The sequence below is a fragment of the Oryctolagus cuniculus genome, chromosome X (assembly GCF_964237555.1).
Source record: "Oryctolagus cuniculus chromosome X, mOryCun1.1, whole genome shotgun sequence".
Classification (NCBI taxonomy): domain Eukaryota; kingdom Metazoa; phylum Chordata; class Mammalia; order Lagomorpha; family Leporidae; genus Oryctolagus; species Oryctolagus cuniculus.
In genome coordinates this window covers 113812106-113824782 of record NC_091453.1, presented here as the reverse complement: position 1 = coordinate 113824782, position 12677 = coordinate 113812106, and the positions used below count along the sequence as shown (strand labels likewise).

Sequence of the window (12677 nt, the reverse complement as noted above, 5' to 3'; positions counted from 1 at the left end):
TCCTGGCTCTCTGCTTTGGCCCAGCCCAGCCCCAGCCATTGTGGCCATTTGAGAAGTAAACCAGTGAATGGAAAATCAATATATATATATATATATATATATCCATCTCTCTCTCTAACTCTGCCTTTCAAATGAATAAATCAATCTTTTTTTAAAAAGAACAAATATCTTCAAATTATCTGTACAAAGAATATGCTCTAAGGCAGGGGTGGGGAGCATCTGGCTCATGTCATATAAGGCTCACAAAATCATTTGGTCTAGTCCTGCCATGGCATCCACAGGTGGCACTTGAAATCCAATGAATTTATAGCAGGGTAATTTTTAAGTTGATAATATTATATAGCCTGCAAATGATGTTATAATATCCAAATGGCCTTTGGCAGAAAAAAGTTTCCCCACCACCACCCCTGCTCTAAGGTGTCTCAACCTGACAGTTCAGCCATGTTAGAATTGTGTTTTTCTACCTAAATCCATCAATTCACAAAACTTAAACACATACACTGCCCAAGCTTATTCCCAAACAACATGGCTGGCCAAATAACACACACTTGACAATTGGAAAGTCAATATTTGTAGATTGACTGAGTTCTTCCATTACTGAAAGGCCAGATATTGCTTTTAAAATATCGGCTTCAAAATCAAAACACAGAATAGCAGTCCTGAATCTGGGGCTATGAGATCACTATATACCTAGGATTTTACCTGGATCATCCTATTGATATTCAAATATGCACAATGTTCAATGCACAATAAAGCTGTATTGATCAATCACAATTTTTTAATAACAGCTTGAGAAAATTCACATATCATAAACTTCACCTTTTTTAAATTGTACAACACCACGGTCTTCGGTATGTTCCCAAAGTTGTATATCAATCATTACTATCTTAATTTCAGGATATTTTAATTGCTACAAAAAGAAGGTGCAAACCTAACAGTCCATTCTCCAACCTCTCAGTCCTGTACCCCCAGCAACAACCAGTCTGCTTTCTTTCTCTATGGATTTTCCTATTCTGGACATTATATATAAATGGAATCCCGTAATATGCTGCCTTTTGTGTCTGACTCCTTGCACTTAGTACAATGTTTCCAAGGTTGATCCATGTTGTTGTATATATCAGAATCTCATTTTTATGGGCAAATAATATGCCTTCGTATGGATACATCTCAACAGCAAATTGAAGCCAAATTTCTGGAACTTTCCTTAACTCCAAGATGCACATCATATTACTAGCAACATTTTATCTTCCTATTGCCTTTCATTCTGACTAGCCAGCCATTCTTTTAATATGTGACTAGAGAACTATGCTAGGTAGGCCCCCAGGGTTCAGGACAAAAACAAGGTCTCTCCTGCAAGGAGTTTCCAATCCAGTCAGCAAAAATAGACCACATAAAAAATCATATTACAGCATATTTGTATAGAAGGCATTAGAAAAACAGAGAAGAAATACCTAACCAAGCCTGAGGTAGTGAGGCCAAAGGGGAATTTTTCCAGAGGTGTCAACTGAACAGGTAAGCAAAAGAGAAGAAAGGTTCTATTTCAGTTAGGGGAATAGCAGCACATATCCAGTTAACGAAGCAGGAGAGCACACAGCCCATCCAGGGAGTCAAAAGTAGTTTAGTATGGCAGGCTTCTAAACCGCAAAAGTTGATGTTAGGAAGATAGGCAAGAGCTGAATCATAAAAAGACTTTACATGTTGTGGAAGGGAGTTTTAACTTTATCCCAAAAGCAAAAGGGAATCATTAAAGTGTTCTAAGCAGCAGCTTTACATCAGATTTCTATTTTCAAAAAAGTAGTCTAGACTAGAGACAGTCTAAGAGGCCAGCTAGATGGCCAGCACAGGAGTTCAAGAAATAAGAGTTTAGGATTTAATCTACAACAAAAGTGACATAAAGAGAATACAGAAAAGGACTTTTAGAAGATACTAAATTTCAGAAATATTTGACGACACAGAATAGAATAGGGGTTAGGGAGATCAAAGACAGAGTCTTAATCAACTTGGTAATCAAGTGGAGAAGTTGGCCTGAACACCTAGGTGGACAGCAGGACCATTCATTGAAGTAAGGGATACAGGCAGAGTAACAGATTCACAGGCGGAAAGGCTCAGTTGAGTTTTGGACATGCTCAGTTCAATGTATCTGTGATGCATGCACAGTTGGAGTATGTGACATCTGAAGCTGGAAGAGATATATACTTTTGGAGATATATACTTTACAGTAATAAGACAGTGCAAGTCAGGTGCAGATGAGATCCCCTGTGGAGCAAAGAAAATGGAAAGACGACTATAGATACAGACCTGGGATTTTATTCATTAATAGCCAACATTAAGGGGCTGCTAGAGGGGGAGGGACTAATGGAGACCAAGAAGGGAAAGCTGCTGGAGTAGGAAGAAAAGAGAAGCCAGTTGGTGGCAAAGAATTCAGGAATAAAGGGAAAATTTTCTTTTGATGAAGAGCAAATGATGAAAACTATCAAACACTGTAGCAAAGTCAAGTGAAGCACATATTAGAAGTATCCATCAGGTTTGGAAACAAGGAGGTGATGAGTGACCTTGATAATGGCAGTTTTATTGGAGTAGTAAGGATAGAAGCCAGACCACAGGGTATAAGAGCAGTAGTTGGCCAGGAGTGGAAGAGGGAGCAGGAAGGGATGAGGGGTTCTTTTAGTTAACTCATAGTCACATATACAGCTTAGTATGGGGCCTACACTGTGGTGCAGTAGGTTAAGCCACCACTTGCAACACAGTCATCCCATATCTGAGAACCAGTTCAAGTCTCCACTGTTCTGCCTCTGATCCAGCTCCTGCTACTACTGCTAATGCAACTAAGAAGCCAGCAGATGATGGCCCAAGTACTTGGGCCCCACCACTCATGTGGGAGACCCAGATGGAGTTCTTAGCTCCTGGCTTCAGGTCTGGCCCAGACTTGGCTGTAGTGGTCATTTGGGTAGTTAGCCAGTGGATAGAAGATTGATCTCTCTCTCACCCTTGTTTATTTATTTGTTTCAAATAAATAATCTTTTTTTTTAAAGAAGCTCAGAAGTTGTCCCCTTATATTTGCATGTAAATATCACAGATAAGCTACAACAGATACTAACATCAGCAGCATATTTTTCGAAGGATTATTTATTTGAAAGTCAGAGTTACAGAGAGCGAGGGAGAGACAGTGAGAGAAAGAGCTTCAATCTATTGGTTCACTCCCCAAATGGCCACAAAAGCCAGGGCTGGGCCAGGCCAAAGTCAAGAGTGTGGAACTCTATCCAGGTATCCCACATGGGTAGCAGGGTCCCAAACACTTGGGCCATCTTGCACTGCTTTCCTAGGCATGTTAGCAGGGAGCTGGCTAGGAAGCTGATCAACCAGGATCCAAACCAGAGCTCATATGGGATTCTGGCATCTCTGTGCCACAGTGCCCGGCCATAAATTCTTCTCATGTCTCCAAGCACAACTGTGCAAGGAACCGTATCCACTGGTTCTACTGCATGCTCAACCGTATGCTAAAATATCACCAGGTGCCCTGAGGAGGATCAGCACTTGGTCAGCTTTGAAACATACCCTTTGGCAGACAGAACAGTATGGGCGATAATTACTGAGGCTGGGGAAAAAAAATCAAGATCCTTTTATGATGGCCATAGGCATGTGAAAAATTTAAATTTGTTTGAAAAAAGTTGACAGATCAAGTTAATATGGGTTCCTTAAAGGTCAAATTCTGGGGATGGTGCTGTGGCATAGAGGGCAATGCCACTGCCTACAGTGCTAGCATCCCATATGGGCACCATTTCGAGTCCTGACTGTTCCACTTCCAATCCAGCTCTCTGCTATGGTCTGGGAAAGCAGCGGAAGACGCCCCAAGTCCTTGAGCCCCTACACCCATGTGGAAGACCCAGAAGAAGCTCCAGGCTCCTGGCTTCAGAGAGGCCCAGCTCCAGCCTTTGTGGCCATTTGGGGAATGAACTAATGGATGGAAGACCTCTCTCTCTCTCCCTTCCTCCCTACCTCCCTTCCCCCTGCTCCAACTCTGCCTTTCAATTAAACAAATAAATCAAAAAGAAAGAAAAAAGCTGCTGTTCAGAAGATAGTTAAAAAATACATTTAAAAAAAAGGTCAAATTCTAATCATGGAGTTAAAGTGATTCTCAGTACAGAGAAAGCACACACAAAAAAGTGTGTGTTAAAAGTCTTTGTTAAGATAAGGCAGAAACTTCTAGACAGAGGCACAAAAAATACTGACATTATAAAATTTAAAATTACCACTAACAGGCAACAAGAAACACAACCACAAAGAGATATCTTTCACTCAAACAGAGAAGCCCTACTCCTCCTACACATTCCTGACCCACTTGTACTGGAAACCCTCCCAGTGAATGAAACTCAGAATCACCCAAGGCCCCACCATTGCAAGACTCTGTTAGGAGAAATTGGTATTCTTATGGATTCTAGCCCATTCTTCAAGCCCAGAGCACCTGACACCTCTGACAGTCAAAAGAAATCACTGCCGAATCAAGTATGGCCAAAACTGGTAAAAAAAAAAAAAAAAAAAAAAAAAAGAATTCTACAGATTAAAAGAGTGTGTATAAACATATTTACTACTTGCTAAGAAAAAAGGTGCCATAGATTTTGTGTTAAAACCTAATGTAGGGGCAGGTGTTGTGGCACAGCAAATAAAGCTGCCACCTGCGGTGCCTGCATCCCATACGGCTGCTGGTTTGAGTCCTGGCTGCTCCACTTCCGATCCAGTTCGCTGCTAATATGTCTGGGAAAGCAGTTGAAGGTGGCCCTAGTCCTTGGGCCCCTGCACCCATGTGGGAGACCTGGAAGAAGCTCCTGGCTCCTGGTTTTGGCCTGGCCCAGCTCTGGCAGTTGCAGGAGTAATAAGCAGTAACATTGGGGAGTATACTAGCAGATGGAAGATATCTCTCTCTGTAACTCTGCTTAAAAAAACGGGGGGGGGGTGGGTAACATAACTTAAGACAGCCAAGAAACTCAAGGCTTTTGCTGACCTCTGATAGTTTTACATGCAATTATGCATCTCTTTGTATCTTAGCGCATTCTCAACAGTGGCTCTTCCAACCTTTATTCTCCTTCTCAGGTCCCCAGTCCCACTTCCTACTTCTATGAGATGCTAAGAGCCACTGACATTAGCTACGTCCACTCCAAGCCTATGTCAATACAAACTTTTATCTTCAGCCTCCCTCTCAGGAAAGAGAAACCTCCTTTCCAAAGGAACCCCTTCACCAGGACCATAGCCAATTACCATCCTGATTGGTTTGTATAGATTATTCGATCCTTATCACCTCTTGACATATTTATCCTTGTCACAGTCCCTGCATCCTCATCTGTAAAATGGGGATAACGGACTTGCCTCACACTATTTTTCATCAAGTGACAAAGCCAGAATTGTAATTTAAATCTTCCAATTCCTAAACCTCTACAAATTTCTAATCACCTCCTTACTGTCACCTCACCATTCTCCAGTGGTTCTCTGGAGAACCACCATGGCTTAGGTCACCACTCTCTCACAGCCTTCCAAGCCACCTTTAAATCCCGCCCCCAAAGATATAACTATTACCTCATATATGTGATACTACAAGGTTGAGTGTAGCGCAGTATCAGAGGGAAAAAGCACAAGTTGTTAGACAAACGCATGAATTCTGCCTACACCAAGTTCAAGTTTGTGCTCTTAGGGCAGTTAACCTCTCACTGAACTTCAGCTTCCTCATATGCAGTGATGATAATATTAATTCACTTTGTCTTTATAGTTAAGCTTTATCTCTTCAACAGGAAGCAATGTACTTGAAGGGGCTAAAAAAAAAAAAAAAAAAAAAAAAAAACAGGCCTTTTGAGCCAGAATGACTGTGTTTGAATCCTGGCTCAATACTTATAAGTGACTTTAGGCAGGTCACTTATTCTCTGTGAGCCTCAATTTCCTCATATGTAAAATGAGAAAGATAATAGTCCCTGTCTTCCCAAGGTTGTTTAGAGGTTTAAGTGAAATGATATTGGCTGTGTGCCTAACACCTTGTCTAACAGATTACAATGCTCAATACATATTAAGTCACTAGTCACTAGATTATATATGCTTTGTGAGCAAAGACTATGGCTCACACCTGTATTTTCCATCAGATCTTACACAAAATAAATGTTTATTGATGAATCACATGAGTTAAGCCTAGGACCTTGAATGCCTTAAGTGTAAGGCAAAAAAAATATTCCGTCTTTTATACTATCTGTAATCACACTGCAGTGAGTGATCACTTTTCAGGCTTAATTAACTACCTCGACAATTTTTACTAACAGTGACTCACTTTTAAGCTTCTTAAGAAAGCTAGACCAAGGAACAAAATACGTGGGCGCCTTGAGATTGTGTGTTTGCAACCAGAGCAATTAGTCCACATTACAATCTAGAAACTGACCACACTGGCAATTTAAACTGTTTTTTTTTTCCCCTACCCTTGTTTCTCAAAATGATAAAGCAAAGGCTTGTTTCAAATAGCATTTTCCTTGGATTTAAGTAGCTAAGCCTACACCACAGGAATAAGATCACCTGTGGGCTGAATGCTGGAGGTGGAGGCATTCCCTTTACACCTAGAAGCCAAGCTGAAAAATAAAGATCTTAAAATAATATAGTGGGGGCTGGCGTTGTGGCACAGCGAGTAAAGCCACTTTTTGTGATGCTGGCATCCCCTATGGGCGCCAGTTTGTGTCCTGGCTGCTCCACTAATGATCCAGCTCCCTGTTGATGTGCTTTGGGAAAGCAGCGGAAAATAGCCCAAGTCCTTGGGCCCCTGCACCCACGTGGGGGACCCGGAAGAAGTCTCTGGCTCCTAGCTTCTACCAGCCCTGGTTGTTGCAGTAATTTGGGGAGTAAACCAGCAGATGGAAGATCTCTCTGTCTCTCCCTCTCTCTCTGTAACTCTGCATTTCAAATAAATAAATAAATCTAAGAAATGTAGTAACACAATAGCTATGATGGTGCAAGAGTCATTAGAAAAGGTAAATGAGAGTAATTAGGGTTAGAAAGCTTCAACTTCTTTAGTATTTAAAATACTTCGGCCCAATCCTATTTAGTCTCCTAGAACTGCATTTGGGAGTTACTTAAGGGGCTGTTTAACCCACATTGCCCAGACAGAGAAAATGGGAAGGCTAAATAATGTCAACTTAATCCCAGATTTGACTCTCAGATTAACACTCTTGTACTATATATATTCCATATTGGATACTTTTGCTTTGCCTTCAGAAAATATTAATACTAAGGCACTCTATCACTTTTATCAACTTAGAAACTTCCAGAAATACAATCAGTAAGCCTACTTTTCCACTTTAGCCCAAGACTTAGATGAGGTTAACAGTATCAGCTACCCAAGAGCAAATATTTTCAGAGCAATTCAAAGTACCTATCTGATATTTTAAAATAACACTATCTTGGGGCAGGTGTTGTACAAGGAGTTAAGTAACTGCTTGGGACAACAGCATCCCATATCAGTGTTTGGTTAGAGTCCAGCTACTCTGTGCTTCCAATCCAGCTTCCTACTAATGCACCTGGGAGGCAAAGGATGATAGCCCAAGGGCTTGGTTTCCAGCCACCCATGTGGGAGACTGCATGGAGTTCCTGGCTTCAGCCTAGCTAGCCCTGGCTGCTGCAGGCATTTGGGGGAATGAGCGAGTGAACCAAGACCTCTATCTCTCCGTCTCTGTCACTCTGCCTTTCAAATACATGAATGTCTTTAAAAACACGTTTGCCTTTTACTTTATAAAACTGAACAATTAAAAGAACTGTCCTGAGATTAAACCAAGACAAAGCAATAGCAATAATATTAACAACACAGCTAGCATTTATTGAACTTTGGAATTAAGCACTAGGCTAAAAACATTGCTTTCTCACCATAATCCTACTATCATTATCCCCAATATACGAATACAGATGAGGTTAAAAGGGGGAAGGACATTACTTAAAATCACAGTGGGACAGGAATTCAAGCTTGATTTAAAGCAAGGTTCTGCAAACTATACCCCTTGGTCTGTTTTTGTATGGCCCAAGAGCTAAGAATGGATTTCATTATGCTAAAGGTTAAAAGAAAATGCAACAGAGACACAGAGATCTATGTGACCTGAAGAGTCAACAATCTTTACTATCTAGCTGTTTACAAAAAAAAAATTACCAACTTGTGGTCTAAAGCTTCGTACCTTTAACTACCATGTCATATCTCTATTTGGAAAGAGGTATCAGTGATCAGTTCCTTGTTTAACACTGAAATACTCACTTGACACTCATCTAAATATAAGAAGCCATTATTTTCTGTATGTGTATACACACAAACACACACACACATTTCTTCAAGTTCATTGAAGGCAAGGGTCTTATACCTCTTTATAGTTTTGGTGCATTAGGCTAATTGTTAAGGATAGCAAATAAATCACATACTGTTATATAGAGAAATGCTTATCTGTTTGCCATTAGGGGCCCTGCAAATGAAATGCAAAATAACTGAAATACAAAAACCACCTAACATATTTAAAAACAAAGAATCCCAGTGAGCAAATATTTCACATACAGGCTTAGAATTCTATTAAAGTAATGAAATCAAAGAAATAAGGCCAAGTATGTGCATTTTCCTGAGGTACACAACCACCTTTCTGTGTTATCCTTGGGATGAATACTCTAGAAGTCTGGATTTACTGGAAAAGTGTTGGAGGGGAGGGTGTTGCATGGAGCAATGTCTTTTGTGCCAAGCTTCCTGTACCTATCTGCAGATCTGAGGGCCAAATCTCAACACACTCATCAGTTTAAGACTGTTCTGAATAAAGATAATCTTAACACCTGGGACTGCACAGACAGGATTGTCTGCTGTCATCTCTTCAGTTGCAGCCTCACAGCCAGATTCAAATGGTCAGCAGTATATAGCTTCTTTTTCCCTTGACGCCCTAGCAGCACTCAAAACGCCTCCAAGCCAATCGTTTGATTTCCTCTTCTCATCTCCCCTTGTTGCCAAAAAAAAAACAAAAATAAATACGTACCTCAAAAAGAAGGCACACTGAGACATAAGAACCAAAGCCATTTATTTGGCAATCGGTCAATAACCTCATGTCAACAACAAGTCACCCACACTGCATGTATGTAGTGTTTGTAATTGCTGCTTCGGTGAACTGTCCTGATCATCATGTAGTACACCACTCTGCTGGAAGAACCTTAACTCTTCCCCACCCTCACTTCTGTACGCCTGAATTGGAAGGGTCAACCATTCTCCCTGTGACAGATATTACAGGCATAGTACGAGAAACCAGGACATTATAAATAAAGCCCTAAGCCTTCTAGAGCCTATTTCACGCTCAGATTGTCACTTGGGCTCCACAACGGAAAGGTTTTCGTTTGTAACCTCGAAAGGACAGGGCGTAGCAAGAGCTAAGTGATGAGGAAAGGTCGACTCTGGCTCCAACAGAAGGCCAGGCCAGATCCTGGGCAGCAGAGACACCGCCGCAGCTTCCCTGAACCTTCCACAAACTGCCACCCGGGAGAAATAGATGCCAACGATGCCTTCCCCTCCCCCAGCCCCCAGCCCAACCAGAGACACCGCACCCACTCCCTTCCCATCCTCAGCCAGTATCCCCAGCTCGGTAGCCAGAGAAAAGGGGGGGAGGGTGCTAAGGAGAAAGGGGGTGGGGTCGGAGGAGAAAAAGGTGTGGAGAGGCAGAGAAAATGGTGAATGAGGCTTAAGAGGAAAGGGGGTGAGGCAGAGAAACGGGGGGCGTAGCAGAAAAAAGGGAGTGAGGTAGAGAAACGGATGGGAGGGCGGGATGTCGAGGCAGAAAATGGAAGGAATTATAAGGGAAGGTGAATACAGGCCGAGCAGGGCCAGGAGAGGAGACAAGCGAGGCAGTCGGGGGGCGGGGTGGGGGGGACGGTGGGGGAAAGGACAGGAGTTAAGGCACTTGCCATAAATCATAGCCAGGCCAGTTTCGTGCAGGAAGCGGGCCCGGCGGTGCTTGAAGAGCCAGATTGTGAGAATGGTGAGGGTGAGCAGCAGGATGAAGATGAGTAGGTTGGCGCTGTCCTGCCGGTGGCTCTCTTCAGCTTGTTTCTCGGACACTATCTCCTCGTCCATGGCTCTCGCCGCTCGGCCAGAGCCGTCTGAAGCCCCGGCCCAGCCAAAGACGCCCACTGCGAGGAGCAACCAGAGGGGCCGCATGAGCCGGCGAGTCCTGAGACCGCCGCCAACGCCGCGACGGAGGGGCGCCCGCCGCCAGCCGCGTCCAGCCATCTCTCCCCCCGCCCCCCGCCCCCCGCCCCACTCCTCACCGGCAACCGCCCGCGGTCGGACCACTCCCCGAGGGCTCACGGGAAAGGGGCGGGGCCCGAGGGAAAGCCGTCGGAGCGCGCGCCGCCACCGCCGCTACCGCGGCCGCCGCCCTTAAAGGCGCCGCGGCACCCCAGCTCCCTGTTTCCAATTCCTTTGCCCTTCTGCCTGCGGACGAGCACGCTCGGTGCTGCCGGCAATTGGAAGGCTGTCAAATTGTAGCCCACTCCTTTCGGCCAAGGAAACATTGGTTCAGTGTAACCAAGCAGAGGCAGGCTGAGTTCTACTTTGACCGTAGTCTTAGAGCTCTCGAGGGAATCGATCTTTTATAACCCATCTGAATATTGTCCCCCAGTGTCACTTAACAGGTTAAGAAGTTGTCCCCTTGGGAATGGCTTCAATCTCCATCTCTGGAGTTTAAATCGTATTCTGCTTGTTCTGTTCTCCTTGGAAAAAAAAACAACACGGTAGCTCATAAAATAATTGACTCAAAGTGTGTGTGTCTGTGTGTGTATTCGGTTTTCTTTACATGCAAAAAGTTGATATAAATAATCTCTCAAGCTAGGAACCTACACAGATAAATTCATTAACCTCGCAAAAAAATTCGATCGCTTTGTGCCCAGGTTTACCGAAGTTCAGAAACACTCCACCCTCTCTCCCAAAGAAGCAGTCTTTGGTGGTGTGGTGGGTTTCTCACTTCCCTCTAAATTCTTTCTACTCCTCTTTAGAAGTTCCCAGCGGAGACTTCACACTTAACCCCTCTCTTTCTCAAGGAATATTTTCTTGTTCTCAATCTGTTTCTCAATGAGAATTTTCACAGTTCTCACCTCCTTACTCTAGCTTTGTCTTTGAGAACAGTGGATTCCTCTTTTTTCCATGCTTTTAAAAATCACTCCTTGTATGCGTGGGCTCTCTTTGCTTTCTCTAGACTTTATTTCTCCATGAATGAGTTACAAATGTCAACTCCTAGCCTGCCACTCTCCCAGCAGGTCTCTACCTGTTGGATACTGATCGTATCTTGCCCAGACACCTACTAAAACTAAAAATGTTTTGAAATAGCTCTTTCACACTTTATATATATATACACACACACACACACACACATATTCTTTCTGGGGCTTGCACTGTGGCATAGTGGGTTAAGCTGCTCCCTGCAGTGCCAGCATCCCATATGGGTGCCAGTTCGGGTCCTGGCTGCTCCACTTCCAATCCAGCTCTCTGCTATGGCCTGGAGAAGCAGTAGAGGATGGTCCAAGTCCTTGGGCCCCTGCACTCGCGTGGGAGACCCAGAAGAACCTCCTGGCTCCTGACTACGGAGCAGCTCAGCTCTGGCCATTACAGCCATTTGAGGAGTGAACCAGCGGATGAAAGACCTCTCCCTCTCTGCCTCTCTGTAATTCTGCCTTTCAAATAATAAATAAATAAATCTTAAATATATAATTTCTTTCACCCTTAAAATATATATATATACTTTCTCTCTCTCTCTTTCTCTCTCTCTCTATATATATACTTTCTCAATCTTTGTACTATCAGAGGTACTACTACTAATCCCATTTCTGTCATTCTGATTAGAACTCAAGATTCTCAAATGTTTTCATCTCATAGTCATATAAGCTCCCTTTTACAACAAGAATGCCCAGGCCACTTCAAGCTGCTGCAGTATGGATTCATACCCCTCCCAACTAACCAGCTCTTTAGACTCTGTAACAGTGGTAGGATTAAAAAAAAAAAAAGCTCTAAAATGGTGTTTAACTCCCAGTCCTGTCCCTGTCATGTGAGTAACTGCCCTAGACCACGGACTGTCACTGTGTGCTCATTCTCTCCTATTACTACCTGGATCCATGTCTTTCCAAGAATATCCATGGATGCCTGCCCTCTACACCCTGACCCTAGCCTAACCACACTTTTCCTGTTCACACAGGGGTAGGCATTCTAAAGGCAAGAAACCCAGTTAAGCATCCTTTGCCGGTTTCCTGCTGTCCCCTTCTCCCCGGAATATTGTGGTCACCCCAAAAGACCTACCTAATGAGCTTAATCCTTTCTTGCAGTGTAATCACTCATTCCAAGGCTGTTTCAGCAACACAGAACTACTTTCCACTCCCACAGCCTATGGAACTTGAAACAAAACTGTTAGATTGCTTCTCTGACCACAGTTAAAGGAGCACCTTTAAGCCAAGAATGTGGCCCCAGCAACTTAGTCTGCGCTGGTAACCATCTCTTTATATCAAAGTTCCAGGAAGAATGTTGAGATGGCAATCACTCTACCAGGCAGCCAATCCTGCAAGCTTTCAGCTCCTTCTAGAATGTACTTCTCTGTGGACACTTCTGACTCCCACCTCCCTGTTTCTCCTCTCACCCATGCCCTTCTTGAGCACATGCCCCCTGG

At 43.4% G+C, this 12677-nt stretch overlaps 1 protein-coding gene across 6 annotated transcripts in view; it reads right to left on the bottom strand.

Annotated features, from left to right (window-relative positions):
• SLC9A6 (solute carrier family 9 member A6) overlaps positions 1-10416 on the bottom strand; it is a 59663-nt gene extending 49247 nt beyond the window's left edge. For 3 of the 6 annotated variants that reach the window (XM_051827581.2, XM_070066928.1, XM_070066929.1), the window contains exons 1-2: positions 10294-10416; positions 9931-10155 (exon numbers count right to left, since the gene is read on the bottom strand). In XM_051827581.2, the coding sequence (XP_051683541.1) occupies positions 9931-10099 (169 nt within the window). In that variant the 5' untranslated portion in view covers positions 10100-10155; positions 10294-10416. The other 3 variants (XM_051827579.2, XM_051827580.2, XM_070066927.1) reach the window with 1 other exon arrangement.
• Between the last annotated feature and the right edge of the window lie 2261 nt (positions 10417-12677).